Raw genomic sequence first — 18,940 nt, 5'->3', positions numbered from 1 at the left:
TGCTGTGCCCCACTGGGGGCGCTCCCACCACCTCGCTCAGTGTGGGGTCTACGGAGGAAGACTGTGGTCAGAACGAGACAACGCTAGGGTCGTGCGTGGGTATGAAGGCGAATTCCCTGAAAAGCCACAAGGTGGCAATGTTTTGTTTTTGGTTGGTTTTTTTTTTTTTTCTTTCTCCGCTGGCTTTTAGCTCACATTCCCTTCTCTGAAATATAAAATGCCCCACACTGACAGCGGCAGAGCATACGTAGCTTGGAGCAGACAGAACCTACAAAGATCTCGTAGTCAAACCTTAGAGTCAGGGGGGAAACTGGAATTTAGGAGAAAACTGGAATTTGCGGAGAACAGTCTTCAACACCTGACTCTAAGGTTTCCCTCTACCAGGTCCCATCCAGGACTTCGGTTTGGATGGCAGGCAGGGATTCCTGGGCTTGGCCTCTGCCAGCCGCACCATTTCTGGGCTAGCAACTCTCAACCTCACATGCCTGTGGGTCTGCAGAAGCTACGTGGGGCTGATCGGTGGCAGTCGCATAACAGCTAACACTTGTGCGATGCAGGCGTTGTACCAGACACCACGCCTACATGAAGACCAGCTTCGTGACGTTCCCATAGAGAAGCTACTACTATTATCTTCACTGTAGAGTGCACACAACTGAGGCACAGAGCAACAACCTGCCCGGGTCCCAGAGCTTGAGGTGGGCGAGCCGGGATTTGGGCCCCCGCAGTGTTGCCCCATAGTCCGCGGTCTTAACTACCGTGCTCGATCTACCACCTGTGAGAAGGTTGACGGTGTTAGGGGCTGCCTCTGTGTCATGAAATTCGGGATGACCAGAACTTCGGTGTCCTGGTTTGCATCCCAAGAGTTGGGTTAGGGAAACTAATTCATCATGGGAATATGAACCTAAAGAAAAAAATGAACAGATTTTTGGCTCTAAACCTGACACGTACAATGGTACCATCTTTGTTCTGTGTTAGAATGAGGATAAGAAAGGAGGCTTACCCTGAAAGCTATGGAGAATCTTTAAGAATCTCGAGATTACAGGCGCTGGGTGGCTCAGTCAGTTAAGCATCTGTCTTTGGCTCAGGTCTTGATCCCAGGGTCCTGGGATTGAGCCCCTCATCCAGCTCCCTGCTCAGCGGGGAGCCTGCTTCTCCCTCGCCCTCTGCCCCTCCCCCCACGCCTTGCTCATGCTTGTTCTCTCTCTCACGTTCTCTCACATAAATAAATAAAATCTTTAAAAGAAAAAGAATCTCAAGATTGACCTCTGAGATTACTTTCTTTTTTTTTAAATTTATTTATTATTTATTTATTTGACAGAGAGACAGCCAGTGAGAGAGGGAACACAAGCAGGGGGAGTGGGAGAGGAAGAAGCAGGCTTCCAGCGGGGCAGGGAGCCCGATGCGGGGCTCGATCCCAGGACCTTGGGATCATGCCCCAGGCCAAAGGCAGATGCTTAACGACTGAGCCACCCAGGTGCCCCTCTGAGATTACTTTCTGCTCCTGTTTGTCTGGTCACACAGTAGGCACCCTGGTTGCTCAGAGCCTGATTAAATCATGTTTGTTTTGCACACTAGGTTAGAAGCCCTCCCACACACTACACACAGGTACAGGACCAAATAATTTCCCCCTGAGAGGGGACAGTTGACTTGTGACATTTTGTACTTCTGGTAACCCTTTTCAGAACTGGGTCATTGAAACTATCCTATCCAGAACTGAGAGTGTGGGCAGCTTTCCCTGAGGCACACAAGCTGTATACACAAGTATAACTGTATTGTTGTGGAAATATTGATGTAACGCATAGATAGCACTTAGAACATAGCGGCTAGCGCACAGCGAGGGAGCAGGAAATGACTCTGTGTGTGACTGGGTAGAGGAGAGATCTAGTCTCTCCACATCCTTGCCAGCTTTCGATGTTGCCACTATTTTTCATCGTAGTTGTTCTAATAGGTGTGGGGGGATACCTCACTGTGGCCGTACTTTGCATTTCTCTAATGACTGGTGATATCGAACGTCTCTCTTCGTGTGCTTGTTTGCCATTCATATATCTTCTCTGGTGAAACACCTGTTCAAACTTTTTGTCTGTGTTCTAATCAGATCGTTTGGGTTGTTTTTTAATTGAGTTTTGAGAGTTCTTTATTATAGATACTAGTCTTCCATCAGAGGTGTGCTTTGCAAATATTTTCTCCCAGGCTGCTGCTTGTCTTCTAATCCTTTTACTAGAGTTTGTCATAGAACAGAAGTTTCGATTTTGAGGGAGTGCCGTTTATCTTTTTTTTTCTTTTATGCATCATGGCTTTGGCCTTACATCTGAGGACTCTCCACCAAGCCCTAGGTCCTGAAGATTGTCTTCTGTGTTATCTTCTGCAAGTTTTTTAGTTTTATGCTTGACGTTTAAGTCTATGGTCCATTTTGGGTTAATTTTTATATAAGATGCAAGGTTTAGGTTGAGGTTTTATTTTATTTGCCTAAGACCCTCCAGTTGTTCTGGTGTTGTGTTAAAAAGACTAGTCTTGGGGCGCCTGGGTGGCTCAGTCAGTTAAGCGTCTGCCTTCAGCTCAGGTCATGATCTCAGGGTTCTGGGATAGAGCCCCACATCAGGCTCCCGGCTCAGTGGGGAGTCTGCTTCTCCCTTTGCCACTCCCCCTGCTTGTGCTCCCTCTCTCTCTCAAATAAATAAGTGAAATCTTAAAAAAAAAAAAAACCAAACCTAGTCTTACTCCATTGAATTACTTTTGCTCCTTTGCCAAAAGTTAGTTGACTGTATACACGTGGGTCTGTTTCTGTTCTGCCCCATCGATGAATGCGTTCAGCCCTCCACCAGTAACACACTGTCCTGATAACTATAGTTACGTCATACACATTAACATCAGGTAGAGCAAGCCCTCCCACGTTATTCTTTTTCGAAATTGTCATAGCTATTCTAGTTCCTTTCCACATATATTTTAGAATAAGCTCATCTCTCTAAAAAAAAATCTCACTGGAATTTTCACAGGAATTGCATTCAACCTATATATCAGTTTGGGGAGAATTGCCATCCTTATTATGTTGTATCTTTCAATTCATGAACGTGGCATGTTTCTTCATTTATTTGGATTGTCTTTGGTTTCCTTCATCACTGTTGTATGGTTTTCAGCATACAGTGCTTATACATGGTTTGTTAGATTTAGATAGAAGTATTTTGTCTTTTTTGAGCAGTTATAAATATTAATCTGTCTTTAATTTCAGTTTCTATGTGTTAATTGTGAGGATATAGAAATACAGTTGGTTTTTGTATGGGGGGGGAGGGGCAGAGGGAGGGAAAGAGAGAATCTTAAACAGGCTCTATGCCCAGCGCGGAGCCTGATGCAGGGCTCAATCCCATGACCTGAGATCATGACCTGAGCTGAACTCAGGAGTTGGATGCTTAACCGACTGAGCCATCCAGGCGCCCTGGTTTTTGTATGTTGATCTCATATCCTGTGACCATGCTGAACTCATTTATTAGTTCTAGAAGGGTTTGGTTTTGTTTCGTTTTGTAACTTCTTTGGGATTTTCTACATAGACCATCATATCAATTGCAAACAGAGGCAGTTTTACTTCTTCCTTTCCAACCAGTGTACCTTTTATTTCCTTTTCTTGACTTACTGCTCTGGCTAGGACTGTCAGTACGATGTTGAGTAACAGTGACATGAGCTGACATCCTAGCCTTGTTTCCAGTGTTAAGGGGAAAGCCTTCAGTCTTTCACCGAGAAGTGTAATATTAGCTGTAAGGTTTTGTAGATGTTCATCATCATCAAGTTGAGGGAATTTCCTTTTATTGCTAGGTTTTTGAGAGTTTTTGTTTTTATCATAAACAGGTGTTGAATTTTATCAAATGCATTTTCTGTATCTATTGATATGATCATATTTTTCTTGTTTAGCCTGTTAAAATGGTGGGTTACATTGATTAATTATTTTTTCTTTTTTTTTTTTAGAGAGAGAGAGCACATATATAAGTGGGAGGGAGGGGCAGAGGGAGAGAGAGAATCTCAAGCAGACTCCACACCCAGCATGGAGCCCGATGCAAGACTCGATCTCAAGACCTTGAGATCATGACCTGAAATCAGGAGTCAGACACTTAACCGACTGAGCCACCTAGGCACCCCCCTTTTCTAAATTAATTTTCAAATATTGAACAAGCCTTGCTTCCCTAAAACAAACCCCCCTTGGTTGTGGTGTTTATAAATTTTTTATATATTGCTGAATTCTATTAGGTATTGTTTTGTTAAAGATTTTTGTGGTCTGTGTTCATGAGGGATATTGGTTTACGGTTTTCTTTTTTTTGTACTGCCTTTGTCTATTTTTGGTATCAGAGTAATCTGGCCTCATAAGATGAGCTGGGACATGTTCCCTACTCTTCTGTTTTCTGGAAGACATTGTGTAGAATTGCCGTTAATTCATCTTGAAAGGTTAATGGAATTCTCCAGTAAAACCATCCGGTCCTGGAGACTACTTTTTCAGGAGTTTTTACATTGTGAAGGCAATTTCTTTAATAGTTATAGGGTTGTTAAGATATCTCTTTCATGGGGCACCCAGGTGGCTCAGTCAATTAAGCATCCAACTCATGATTTCAGATCACGTCATTGTCTCAAGGTCCTGAGATCGAGCCCATACTGGGCTCCACACTAAGTGGGGAGTCTGCTTGAGATTCCTTCTCTCCCTCTCCCCCCACTTGCATGCTTTCTCCCTCTCTCTCTCAAGTAAATAAATAAATCTTTTAAAAAAGATTATCTGTTTCACACTGGGTGAATCGTGGTAGTTTGTGAAATTGGTCCATTTCACCTAAGTTGTCATGTTTATGTTGTTTGTAGCATTACCTTATTATTCTTTTGATGTCTGTGAGATCTATAGTGACACTCCTTGTTTCATTCCTAATATTGGTAATTTGTATCTTCTCTATTGTTTTCTTTCAGTCTTGCCAGAGGTTTGTCAATTTTATTGATCTTTTCAAAGAACTAGCTTTTTATTTGACTGATTTTCCATAGTGTTTTTCTGGTTTCTATTTCATTGATTTCTGCTCCTATCTTTATTCTTTCCTTCTTTCTGTCCAGCTCTTCCCAGACAGCATAATGAAGCAAATAGGTAAACAATACATATGGTGTTAGTGTGTTACATTTTCCAGATATATATAAATAGTGATCACATAAGTATAGAAACTGACATTTATAGAGATTTCATGAAAAGAAATTCCCTGAGAAATAAAGTAATGAGATTCACTGGTTTTTCTGGCTTGTGGTTTCTGATGTTACTTCATGACCATGAATCATTTATGTGAACCAGGTTCTTATTCTAAATTGCTTCAGAAACCCCCTGAAGTTCAGTGTGGTGTTTTGACCTCTGAGACCTAAGTAAAATCAATACCTACCTGTTCCTTACTTCTCCAGGCTACTGACAGAGGCCCTTATGAGGTATTAAGTTGCTGCTTAGAAGTAAGAAGCTCAGGGTGGGATTCCGAGTTCCACCATAAATAATGAGGAGTTACTTGTGATTTTTAACCACGGCTAAGTTCTGGTCTGTGTATGAAATAAAAATGAATGTGACCCAAATCCAAAGCCTGGTCACTGCTTTCCAGAAATCCAACGTATCTTTCTCAAGTTGCTATGTTGTGACTGATATTTTAAAAACATGAGAGCAAAGACGCTCAGATTGTTTTCTGTTAATGCACAAACTACACATTTTTCTTAGTCCCTTGAGCAGGTGTTGTTATTCACAAAGGACATAATTTGGGTGATTAAAAACAATGACCACAGGACAATTTCAGCAGAGGAGACTTGTATGTGTCCAGAGCACATTTCTCTTTGGAGCCCCAAGCTCCAGGCGACACGCACGTGAAGGTGGTGGTGATGGTGGGGGTGGAATGGCACATGCCCAGGCAGTCAGATGAACAGGTGGCCTTCACAGCCCCCTGTGCGGTTGTGCAAACACTCAAGGACAAGGAAGAACACTCTGCTCAGTCTAATCCTGTTAGACTGAGAATTTACAGCAAAGCTCTTTGCCAGATAACTTGAAGAATAGCGGCAAGGAGAAGCCCTGAGCTCTTTATGTAATAGCATTCGTAACTGGATATTTTAAAAGAGTTTAAGGACGCCAGCCTGTTATCAAAGGGTAGATCCTAGGGCACCTGGCTGGCTCAGTTGGTTGGGCCTCCGACTCTTGGTTTTGGCCTGGGTCATGATTTCAAGGTCATGGGGTCAAGCCCAGTGTCAGGCTCCGCACTCAGCACGAATTCTGCTTGGGTTTCTCTCTCCCTCTCCTTCTGCCCCCTCCCCCCTCCTCTCTCATCCCCCTCTCAAATACATAAATAAACCTTTAAAAAGAAAAAGAGCAGATACTGTGAGGTGAAGAACTGGGGCTCTGGGCTCTAAAAGCCTCAGCTGCAGTCTTGGTTCCACCATTTTCTACCTTTGTGACCTTGGGCAACTTATTTAGCCTCTTCGACTCAGTTTCCTCACCAGTTTGGATGGGGACAATAGTGTAAGGATAGAATAAAAGTGATGATAAAGAAATGTGATAAAGAATTCTCTCATTAAACGTACCATCTGAAAAAAGAAATAAAGGTACCATCTGGCACATGGTAAGCATTTAGTATCTTTTAGCTTTTAAGTGTTATATATAATGCATATTATATATAATATGATATTATTAAATTATCATTACTAATCATAGCATCAGTACCGCTACCATTGCTGTTGTTATTATCTTACATTAATGGAGTCCAGCTTGCTTTTCTGGAATGTGCTACAATGTTTTACTGGTATGGTAAAATATAGAATATAGAGTCTGGTATAAGTCACATTCTGAGCATGTCCCTTGTTAAAGTACCATGTTAAGAAGCATATCTCGTTCTCACTTGCGTATTCCAGGGGATATCAGTAGCATGAGAAGTTGGGCATTGTCTAGCACAGTGTTTTTCTACCTTGTTTTCATCATTGTTCCCCCAAAAGGAGCCCTTCAAAAATGTTACCCCCCCATTACCTTCCAGTGAAATTTTAATGCCGCAGATCTACTATATACTCGTTTATGTAGTATCACACTTCAGAGGGCTATAAACCATTGTAATATCTAAAACTTTTTGTCTCACAAGAACCAATCTTCACACCCATGGGGGCAATACCACTCCCAATTGAGGATACATGATTTAGTGCATTTGTTCTTGATTGAGGGCAATTTGCCACCTAGAGGCCATTTGGCAATGTCTGGACACATTTTGGGTTGCCTCAGCTGGGTAAGGGGGTGCTACTGGTATCTTGTAGGTCGAGGCCAGGGCCTGGAATGTCAACAGTGCCAAGATTATGGAACCCTGCTCTTAGTTTGATGGCAAAGTTCAAATGCACCCTGAATACAACCCAGAAATCGTTAAGGCAGGTGAAAATGGACCGCGTCAACTCCAAGGTGCAAGAGAAAGAGAATAGCGGAAGTTGGGTTAGAAGTTCCCGAAGGTCAAGAACCCGTGGACAACATGGTTTACTTGTGTCAGGAAAAAAAGAAAAAAGGCCATCTTTGTCTTCTTAAGTATTGTTGCTATTTTCAACAATATGGTGCTTTTTGCTCTTTCTGTCAAATACGTGTCAAAATATGTGTAGACACTTCAAATATGTGTCTAGTAACAACTTTGTTCTCCTTTTTTCATATGGATGTACCTTGCTTTAGGAAACAGGTGAATTCCTGGAAAATTGTATAAATTCATCTTCCGTGAGCTGCACGTATTCCTCTGATTTCCTTACATTATATTTTGAGAGACTGACCTTCATTCCCCATGGGTCCTCATTGGGCCTAGCTCCTAACATTGTTGCTTTAAATTTAAATATAGAAGCCTCTCTGCCTCTCTGGGTTTTAGAGAATGGGGACAGTTGAAGAGAGGGTACGGATCTCTCTTCAGCGTGAGCCTGCTGAATCCTTGATGGGCATGGTCCAGGGCCTGTGCCCAGAGCTCCTGGCCCCCCCCTGTGCTCCCCGTCACACTCACGCTCCCTTCTTCTGCTGCCCAGAGTTGGCGTCGAGGAGCCCTCCGAAGAGGACCAGAACGAGCGCCACTGGCAGTACTTCAGGTGACACGAGGAAATCCTCAGAAACAAATTAACCGGGCCTGGCTTTCCTCCTCCTTCTAACCTGACATGTTTCTCTTTCTGCTGTTTCGTCTCTTTCTTCCTTCCCGTGTGCGCCAACCCCCTGCCCCTTTCAGCAAAGGGGCAAGAGATCAGCTCAAGTCTAACATGCTTTTTCCCCCTGCCTCTGGGTTGGTTGCTGTGTCGGTGCTCCTGAGATTCTGTTCTCTGTCCCCGCATATTGGACGATGTGTGTCAACACCAAAGCCGGAGTTGGCAAGTGTCTCCCCTCTTAGACCACTGACTTAGGATCCAGAGCAGTCCATTTTCAGAGCCGCAGATACTTTGTCCACATAGTCTTGTTTATGATCTAGTAAACAAGGCTTTTCACTCATAAGGAGAATTAGGATTTGCTGTGTCCGCCATGACAGGGGTAGGACTTACACCATCTGAATGAAGTACCAGTGCTCTTTGAGGAGTTTTTAAAGTATGTAATCGCGTACTCCTACCTTATGGTGAGTCGGAAGATACACAGATAAAGACTCTTGTAACACAATCGAGTTCTCAGTGTCCACCCAGGTTTATGATTTGATTATGCTTAAGGGGGGCGATGTGGGGCAAGCAGAACAAAGACTTTAATGTTTCTTTTGTCCTGTGTGCGTCTTTATTAGCACTCATTCTTCCCGACCTGAATTTCAGTGCTGGTAGCGACATCATGCAGAGTAGGCTTGAGCTGTGCGCTTGCCACTAGGAAAGCGCGTCCCTCTCTGAGGGCGGGGGAAAGAACAGCGACGCTCACCACCGGGCACGGACACGGCGCTATCCCAGGCTCCAGATGTACTGTAAGGATGTGTATATAAGGAACAGAAGCTGTGAAGTTCCCTGGGTTCACACTTGTTTTCTTCTGTTTAAAACACACACACACACACACACACACACACACACACATTCACTTTGTGGAGGCCTGACTTTAGGTAGCAGTTAAGTTGCAGAGGAAACCCTTTCTTTTGAAATATCCCACCTTCAGGAAGGGAGGTCCTTCGGGCAAGGTACAAGTTATTACCCTTGGGACATGAGAGAATTCAGACTGAGACCTGGTGTTCAGGGTTTTACGTGAAAGTGTGTGTCTCGTATTCCTGCAATTATTTAGGGCCTCAGCCATTCACATTTTTGAAAAATTATCGATTAAAGTAGAACAGTTCTAAAATTCCTGAGGTTTCGTGGCGTTTTAGATGGCAGCTAATCAGAATGTACTTACTATCATAGCAGAAGGGAAATTATTCGTGCTCTTCCTACATTTTTTCATTCCAGAATGAGCACATTAGTTTGATTGCTTTATTTTCACTTGGCGTGAAACTGAATGAAATGTAAAAGCAACAATTGTCATATTAGCCACATTTCAACTGCTCAGTGGCTGGCCACATGTGGCTTGTGGCTAGCACATTGGACAGCACTGATCTAGAAAGTTGCAGAAAGTTCTACTGGACAGCGTGGACCTAGAGTCATTCTCAAGTTCCCCTAGACAAAATGCTGAACATTGTGAGTTTGAAATGAGGTTAGGGTGGCCCTACTTTTGTGAGTGTATCAAGTTATTTCAGTGTTTTGGGCTTTGTTATGTTGAATTCTGTCCTGGCCATACGGGCGCAGGATAAATAGATGAGTTCCACTGTCATTGCCAGAACTTGGATGAAAATAGTCACAACCTAGTCTTCATAAGCAGTTCTTGTTGAACAGAATTTAAGTCTTGTTAAACAAGGTTTTTTTTTCTCTTAATAGAGATTAGTTAAAAGAATAGAGGAGGCTAAGTTTCGTTTGGCAGCTTTTATCATGTTTGGTTTTATTTTCATTATTGTAATACATGGTATCCTTAACCTTTTCTCCTACCTATAGTCTTCCTAATTTCATCTCAGACGGTAAAGTCAACTTGTTTTATCTTTGCTAAGAAGGAAGCCATTTACGAAGGCTAATTACACCTATTTCAAAATTCACAGTATAGAAAGGCGAGATCATTACTGGCAGACCCGGACTGCTGTATTCTTGGCCATACTTTGCCTCATGCCCTTCAGATCACGTAATCTCATTGCTTCTGCCCCACGGTCTGGCCAGGCCTTGTGGTTAGGCTGAGGGGTGCTGTGTCCCCTGGCATGCCAGCAGGCTGTCCAAGAGACACCAGGGTAACGGGCGCTCTGAGTCTGCCCTGGGGCACTCATCTGAGTAAACAAGTGTGCCCTGAAGTGGCTTTGCGCTGCTGTAGAACCCACGGAACAAGGCCCAAGATTAGATTCCTAGCTGTTGGTCCTACAGATGCTCACCAAACTGCCACGCAGAGGACTCTTCTCCGGGGAATGTGTGGTAAGAGTCTCTGAAATGGGTGAGGGCTCGAGATCAAGCGCTAGGAATTCCATATGTGACTCTCCTCTAACGCTTTGGTACATCAGACACATCGGGTGCATTGAGGCTCTGGTGTGACTTTTTGGGGGGGCAGCCCTGAGAGGTCCCTGAATTGGATGGATTTCATGTCAAGAAAATCTCTGTGGGATTTGTTGTTCAAAGATCCCCAAATAATGTCCTGTTATGAGGACAAGCCTCCAACCCTCAGAATCGCCAGCCTGGAAGCAGCCCCTAGACACATAGCAAAGTCCATCGAACCCCTACAAAGATCCTACCAACCCCCAGGCCCGTAGAGAGGAAAGCTGGTGTCAGGTACACGAGATTTTAACTAGAACAGTACCTGGCATAATAGATACTCAATAAATATTTGCTGAATACATAAACTCATCTTTTGGTTTTAAACTTTGCCTTCAGCAACATACGGGCTATCTGTTCCCTTTCCCTCCATAGTTCCCTCTTTCCAGGGACACACAGCTTGGGTTAGTACTTGACAAACCTGCACTAAGACAGGATAGAGTCTGGCTTTGAGAGGGTGGGCACATCTGTGTTGTCTTCTGTTTTCCTTTCCTATTAGTCTCTCTTTTCAAGAAATAACCTGGGCATCATAGGTGGGAAAGAGAGAGGGAGAGGAAGAAAAGTAAGGTGCACACACGCATGAGGTTTTGTAGTCCACTGTCCTCTCATTGGAGTCGGCACCCCAGTACCAGACTGCAAAGACCCTTGGTTGAGGCCATTCGGCACCTCCCTTCGAGCTTGAGTCAGACCTGCCAGGAATCATGTTCTCAGTTTATAGTTCTTTGCAGCACTAGAGGGAGCATGGGAAGACAGAGAATTTTCCTGGCCTCTTTCTTTTCTCCTCCACCCCCCTGGGATCGAGGTCACAGTTCTCTGCCTCAGAGCAAGGAAGGTACAGGGATAAAGAATTACCAGGTGCACAAAACAACAGTTGCTGTGTTACTAAGCCAAGACAGCTGCTCTAGCAAAAACATGGGATTTGTTGTAAGTAGATTTTGCCACTTTGCTTTTTCTGTCTTCAGTTGTTGATCTTAAAAGTGTCACTTCGGCTGTGGGAAGACATGGGGGCACCAGGATAAAACGTTAATGATATGCGTGCTCAAGTATTCAGGGGACGTGGACTGATGTCTGCAACTTTATTTGAATGCACCTAAAAATTAAGATGGATGATGGAGAAGTGGATAGATATAAAGAAACTCCAGCAAAATATTAACGGTAGAGTCTCGGTGGCGAGTATACAGGTGTTCACTATAAAGTCTGGCACCGCCCTGGACATAGGAAAAATGACAGAACAGAATTTTAGGGAATTAAAAGCAGGTCAGGGCAGATGTGAGGAAGCAGCAGAAAGGAAAAGGCATGGGACAGCAAGACCCACGTTTGGCTACCTGGGACCTCCTGGCGCAGGAAGGCAGAGGGACAGTTGCCAGCCGGCGCCGTTCCCCAGGGGCCTTACATAAGGTGTAAGCACACAGTGCCACTTGCCTCTCCTGCCCCCTGGGATGTGACATGGAACATGACCTCTTTCTCACGACTTTTGCATGACAGCCTTCCTCTTCTTCTAGCTAACTACTCCTTCCGCTTCTGGAAGATGGTCAGCCTCTTAGCTACTTTCAGCCAGCGTGGCTGCCATGGTCCAAGCTAATACTCTCCATTGTTCTCCTTGTCTTTCTCCCTGGTGGCTTACAGAGTTGGTGTGGACCCAGATCAAGACCCACCACCCAACAATGACAGCTTTCAAGTCTTACAAGGGGTAAGTCACAAGAGATGCTTCTTCCAGGGAAGACACCATTAAAAAAGAGCTAAAATGTATCGAGCACTTACTATAGGCCAGGCATCTTTACGTGGATTCCCTCACCATGAGCTTGACAACAACCTTATGAGGTAGGTACTGTTATCCCCATTTGACAGATTTAGAAGCTGATGTTTGAGAGTCTCAGGCGACTCATGTATGGTCAAAGGATTAGAAAGCAGCAAAGCCGGGGTTTGACCCCGGAGTCAACGTTCTTAAAACAACATGTTAAGGGGGTAGGCCGGCCAGGGAGAATGACCGCCTGCCTTCCAGGGATGGATAGACTGGATACGTTGGTGACTGTCTCACTGTCACTGGGTCAGGGTCTGTCAGCGGTGCCCAAGCAGGGGAAGGAGAGAGATGGGGGTCTGACTCTCTGACCCAGAGAAGTCTGAGGAAGAGAGGAAGGACGTGGCTGATTACAGGCCCTCCCGTCCCTCCAGGGCCTGCGATCCTCTAGGGCCGAGTCCCCCTCAAGCTCAGGAATGGTGGAGCAGGGGCCCCACCCCCACTCCTGCCCCCACCCCCACCCCCAAGGGCTGAAGGTCACCGCAAGGCACACCGTGAAGGCTTAGGCAGGGTGGTGGCAGCAGGGACAGCCTGGACCAGAGTGCTGGGGAGGGAAGCTCTAGAGGCTGTGATCAGAGGAGCCCCGTGGCAACATCAAGTGTGACACGTGGGGAAGAGTCCCCACTGCTGTGGACAATCCTAATGGAGTCTGCGGGGCAGAGAGGAGCGCTGCGGCCCGCGGTTTTGCCATCTGTTCCCGTTCCTGTTGCTGCACAAACGGCACCAAACAGAGGAAAGTAAGCAACAGTTTCTTTCACTCACGGATCCTCTAGGTCAGGAATTTGGAAAGGGCATAATAGGGGCAGCTTGCCTTTGCTCCGAGCAGAAAGCTGGGAGCTGGCATCGTCCAAAGACTCCTTCGCTCATATGTCTGGCACCTGGGCTGGGAGGACCCAAAGACGAGGCGAGCCGACTGGAATGCCCTCGCAGGGCTCTTCCACGTGGCCTGGGGGCGTTGGGCTTCTTCCCCGATGACTCAGGGTCCCCAAAGCCGGCACTGCAGCAAGAAGGCAGAAGCTGCATTGCCTCCTCTGGCCTGGCCTTGAAGGTCTCAGGGCATCGCCTCTGTGATTTGCTGGTGGTCACACTGAATTGCCCTAGCCAGCCCAGATCCAACGGGAGGACAGAGAGACCATAACCTCATTATGGGAAGAGCACAAATGAAGCGGCAGACATGAGTTTGAGCTGCCACCTGACCCTTGCTGTATCCCCAGGTTTGCTCCTTCCCGAGGCTGGCATTTCCTGGACAGGCAGAGTGGGAGAGACGGGTTATGATAAGAGCAGAAGTTCGGAACCAGAATGTTAGTAATGGGGCCTCAGGAGTGAAGAACTCTTTTGTGCAGGATGGCCTCCCCAGTGCTGAGCACAGTGCCTGGCAGCTGGCGGGGCTCGATAGGTATCTGACGGGCGGACAGGGCAACAGGACAAGCGACAGCGCGGTGGAAAGCCTTACCGCACACACCTGTCCTCCGGGAGACTGTGTCGGGTGTTTCTTTTTCTCCAGTCAGCTTTGAATCGCACTCCATTCTAAATCCAGTCTATATATTTCAGATGCCAGAGGACCTTCTAGATCACTGTAGCCCCCGAATCAGATTGAGCAAGTGTCGAGAACGGTGGGGCTGAGTGGGGCCAGGGAGTGCCGCTACAGCTTTTCCTCATTTCTTTCTCTTTGACTGTGGTTACTTCTTGGTGGTAATGCCCTGTAAGGGACACAAAGCCACAACCTCGGAAAGAGCAGGACATTTTAGGAAGAGTTTTCAATGAGCTTCATTGAGATGACAGGATACCCACTTTCATGGTGCTCCAGAGGGGCGCCCAGCCGGCTCAGTCAAAGAGCCCACAACTCTTGATCATGGGGTTGTGTGTTCGGGCCCCACGTTGGGTGTAGAGATTACTGAAAAATAAAATATTAACACAGGAATAATGGTGCCCCGGAAGACCTTTGAGATTATATTAGAAGCAGCCACTGTGTTGGGAACTTGTGGTTTCCATGAGAAATTCTTTTTGAAAAGTTGCCATTGGACTCTAGCTTGAAGTAAGGAGTTTAGAAGCAAGGGTTCGGGAATTGTGCACCTGGAAGCTAATTTAGAGTCTAACAGGGAGATCTTGAAACTCACCCTGAGAAAACCTGAGTGAAGTGTCTTTATTTTACTGGAAGGAAAAGAAGGGCTCTGGTAGGATACGCCTACCCTACTCCAAAGCTTCCTCCCCGGGACCACAGCTGGTCCAGATGAATTTTGTAAGAAAAACTGGCTAATTCCAGCTGGATAGCCAGGGTTTGGACGGATTACATCTTGTCAGTTCCAGACCAAACACCCCCAGCCCCTTTGCTGTTGGTTTGTCGGTGTGTGGGTTTGTTGGTTTTTAATTGCTCCTGCCTCTGGATTTAAGCACCTGGAAAAGGAAAAGCATGAAATGGTTTGGTTGCTTTCCTGTAGCCGAACTCACCATCCATCTCATAAGAACTTCACATGGAGACACTGGGCTTGTCACTAGACTCAGTCATAAGCTTGCTGTCACTGTTCCATGGAAATGTTTGAGAAAGCAGCAGGTCCTGAGTGCTAAGCGTTCGGGCAGTGCATTTCGTCTGTGCAGTGACAGCTAAGACAGTGCTCCCTGCCCCAGGCGGGACAAGTTTCTGAAACCTCCCTAGGTGGGCCTGGAGGGGCCATCAGTGTCCCCAATGGCTCCCTGGAGGGCCCTTTGGGCCAGTAGTGAGTGGGCAGCTGGTGGTGACTTCTATCGCACTCCCAGTGGCACCCGGTGGCCGGCCTTAGCCAGGAGCTGGTGTCACGGCTTCCCCTTAACCCCCCTCCTTCCAAGCCTCACACACAGTCATGCAGAGGGCCCTCGGAACCAGTTCCACTGGCATTGTGAAAGTCTTTCAAGATTGCTGTCAGATGGGGGGTGGAGGAAGGTGACCTTTAAGCTTGGTTTCTCAGGGCACCTTCTTAAAAAAGATTCATGCCCTTAAAGGGCCTTACATCTCTCAGTCCTCCTGGCCTGACCTTCTCGGTCCAGTGAGCCACTAACAGCAAGGCTGGGAGCACTCAGTGGTCATGAGCAATAATAAAACAGAGAAACAAATGGGCTTCTCATTTTTGGGTAAAATCCTGGGTTCTTGCAGCTTTCCCTGAAATGGATCCAGGTCACACGCTCAGTGATGTCACGAAACTGAAATCATAAATGGGGAAAGTCCAGATGTTTGTTCCCCATCAGAAAAGAAAGGGCAGTTCTCTTTACCTCATTTTCTAACTGAGCTCCCTAAAAACAAACAGGAAAGTGACATTTGATGGGAATGAATTTCTGAGGACAGCATGATTTTCCTCACTGGTTCTAGAAGCCCAAGAGTTATGGCTACAGAGCTACAGAATATTATTAGCTCATGTGGGAGAAGGGAAGGAGCATTTGGCTAGAGCTTCTGGCTTTCTGTGAGGGAAGCATAAGAATATTGTGGGCAGACTTCAGCTTCACTTCCCTGGCAAGTTTGACTCATTAGAACGAAACAAAACAAAAAACTCAGTTGCTTTGTTTCTCCAGAGGTCTTGGTGACTTTGCAACCAAAACAAAAACAAGCCCAGCTGGAGGCAAGCTGCCTGGGCTTGGGGGTGGCCTCCCACCCCATTCAAGGGGGACCTTCTCATGCCAGACGGAGACATCATTCACTTCCTTCCGCAAGAAGAGCACTCATTAATACGGCTGCTTCCGAGTAGAGGAGCACGAATCCAAATTTCTCCTGGCTTTATCAACTCAACAGGACAGGGTCACAAGCAGAATGTTAGTGGCATGTGGAGAAAAGGAAACCACTGGGCTTGTGGTGTGTGTGTGTGTGTGTGTGTGTGTGTGTGTGCGCGCGCGCACACACACACGCACGCAGAAAATCAGCTGTTCATAGTTGCCTTGACATAAAACTTTCTGGGTCCTTCCCCAGTTTTCCTCCAGACTGAAATCTGATACCCAGTCATTTAAATCTTTGACTTCAAACAGTTGCTGAAGGGCCTTTTCTCAAATTCCTCCTCTTTGCCCCCCCAGACTACCCTTTTCTTTTTTGTTCTTCTGACCCCCCCCCGACCCCCCCCCACATGGTCCCTGACTTTTTTGGCTCTTCTTTTTTTTTTTTCCTTAGAAGTTCCACATTCACATTAATTTATTCATTCATTTGACAAATACTTACTGAGCACCTGTTATATTTCAGACACTCTTTTGGGCCCTGGGGATACATCTGTGAACAAGTCACCTGAACCTCCATCCTTAAGGGTGTGGTGACAGTGTGATGAAGGGGATGGGTAAGGGCAGAGAGTGCCAGAAGTGAAATCAGTAGATCTGTCCTTGCTGCTCCGAGTGTCCCCACGGACCAGCAGCCTGGGCATTACCAGAGAGCTTCTAAAAACGCAGACTGTCAGGCCCCACCTAGACCCACTGACTCTGAACCCGCATTTTAATTGGGTTCCCAGGAGGGTCGTGTGCCCATTCACAATTTGAAAACCCCCGGAGTAGGCATTGCGGAGCTCTTGATTCCCTGTTTTTAAAACCTGCTATTACTCCCTTGTGAGAGTCGTTGGTGCCACCCATCCCAGGGACAAGAAAAAGGCACAAATTGGGTCACATCACTTATTTGCTCTTTTGCTCTGCTTTAGATTTCTGGGGCCGCCATAACAAATCCCCACAGACTCGGTGGCTTAAGACACCAATCTTATATTCTGTAGGTTAAAAGTTTGGTGGGCTCTGCCGGTTCCTCTGTTTCAAGGCCAAAATCAGTGGGGTTGGGCTCTGGGGGAGAACCCATTGCCAGGCTCATTCTGGTTGTTGGTAGAATTCAGTTATGTGGTTGTAGGACTAAACTCCTATTTCCTTGCTGACCGTTGGCCCAGGGTCAAGCTCCAGTCCTAGAAGCACCTGCATTTCCTGGTTCATGGCCCGCCTGTCTTCAAAGTCGGCAATAGTAGGGCGAGTCCCTGTCATACTTTGTATCTTTCCTGCCTCTTCTTCCACTGCAACTCTCTGACTCTTTTGCCCTCCTTGTCTACTTTTAAGGGCCTGTGTGCTTGCATCGGGCTCCCTGGAAAACCTTAAGTCCATCTACAAAACCCCTTTGGCCATGTAACATAACATACAGGCTCCTGGGATTAGGACATAGAAATCTTTGTGGTGGTGGGGGGAGGGGAAGTATTCTGCTCCATGTCTGAAAAAAGCCATAAGCTGTTCTCATTACTATAACAACCTAAACTTTGAAAATTTGTATCTTTTAACAATAAGAATGGAATGAAATGTAACTCTGCCCAGAATGCATTATTTATTAGTTCTAGAAAAAATATTTCAAAAATAGGATCTTTTGTCACTCCTCAGTTCTTTATTCTGCTTTTTTTGTATTCATCAGATTTGTCCTTGTATACGTATCTGTCTGTGTGTCTTCCCCTCTGGAAATGTGCTCCTTGAGGAGCAAGTGCTAGTCTCATTCCTCTTTGTGCTTCTGGCACCCAGCGTGGCGCCGGGCACACAGTAGGTGCTTAATGAATGCAGAAAAAATATACACTCACTGTTACTTCCTTAAAAAAAATGGGGATAAGGAGAGTCGGTGATATTTTCTTAAAGGGGCTTCTCTATTAATAATGTCAACAAAAGGTTTAAAAATCCCTTGTGTTACTCATAAAAAGAGAGAGTAGAATGGGGGTTACCAGGAGCTGGGGGTTGGGGGAGATGGGGAGATGTTTAGGGATACAGACCTGCAGCTAATAGATAAATAAGTTCTAGAGATCTAATGCACACCATAGTCAATACAGTCAGCAATACCCTATTATAAACTACGAAGTCGGTGAGAGAATAGATCTTAACTGTTCTCACCAAAAAAAAATAAATGAGAATTATGTGAAGGGATACAGATGGTTGCTCATGCTAACATGGTAATGGAACCACAACAGAGAAATATATCAAACCAACACATCCTACCCTTTAAACTGACACAATGTTATATGTCAGTTACATCTCAATTTAAACTTTCCCAGAGTCATACAGCAAGACAATGGCACAGCCAGGAGTAGAGCTAGGATCTGGACCCACATAGCTTGTTAAGAAAGCCTGTGATGTTCATACCTATACCTCTTGGCGTGCTCTGTTGCCTTTGAAACATTTCTCAGAGAAGCCAACCTTGTACCCAGGCTTGAAAAACGAATAGGGATTGGCCAGCTAAGTGTTGTAGGTGGGAGAAGGTGACCATCTGAAAGGATGCTCCACATTCTAAAAGCTGCCTGAGCTAAAGACATGGGGCATAAACCCTCCTGTGGGAATTCAGGTTTGGGGGAGTGGGTCCCCGCCTTTTCTGTGGGCAGCACGTGAATGGAAATCCAGGGGTCTGCACGTGCAAGTTGGAAAGGGGGCTCCCTATGGTAGGATCTGCCTGCACCCGCACTGACCCCTGCTCAGCCTAGACTGCTTGGAGCAGGCCGGGGACCCCCAGATCCCGTCGCCGAGCAGCTATTGTTGTCTTCCAGGTCAGCTTAAAAAATTAGTCCCATTCCACAGACACACCCTGATTTCTCCAAGGCCACCGTATATGGATTTATCTATGTTCTTCCTGTACCTAGTCATGCTTCTGGCACCATCTCTTAGAATAAG

The 18,940-nt window shown here is 45.9% G+C and overlaps 1 protein-coding gene across 6 annotated transcripts in view; it reads left to right on the top strand.

The window, feature by feature from the left end:
* Nucleotides 1–18,940, top strand: part of SLC9A7 (solute carrier family 9 member A7) — a 124,114-nt gene that overhangs the window by 84,442 nt on the left and 20,732 nt on the right. For 4 of the 6 annotated variants that reach the window (XR_004622392.1, XM_034649423.1, XM_034649425.1 and 1 more), the window contains 2 exons: nt 8,008–8,067; nt 12,157–12,220. Coding sequence is in view for 5 of the 6 variants with exons in the window: in XM_034649423.1 (XP_034505314.1) it covers nt 8,008–8,067; nt 12,157–12,220 (124 nt within the window). In the remaining variant the exon portion in view is untranslated. Of the gene's footprint in view, nt 1–384; nt 1,161–8,007; nt 8,068–12,156; nt 12,221–18,940 lie in introns of those variants that run through there. The other 2 variants (XM_034649424.1, XM_034649427.1) reach the window with 2 other exon arrangements.

This window comes from Ailuropoda melanoleuca, chromosome X (genome assembly GCF_002007445.2).
Source record: "Ailuropoda melanoleuca isolate Jingjing chromosome X, ASM200744v2, whole genome shotgun sequence".
Taxonomy (NCBI): Eukaryota; Metazoa; Chordata; class Mammalia; order Carnivora; family Ursidae; genus Ailuropoda; species Ailuropoda melanoleuca.
This window is presented reverse-complemented; position numbering and strand designations above follow the sequence as displayed.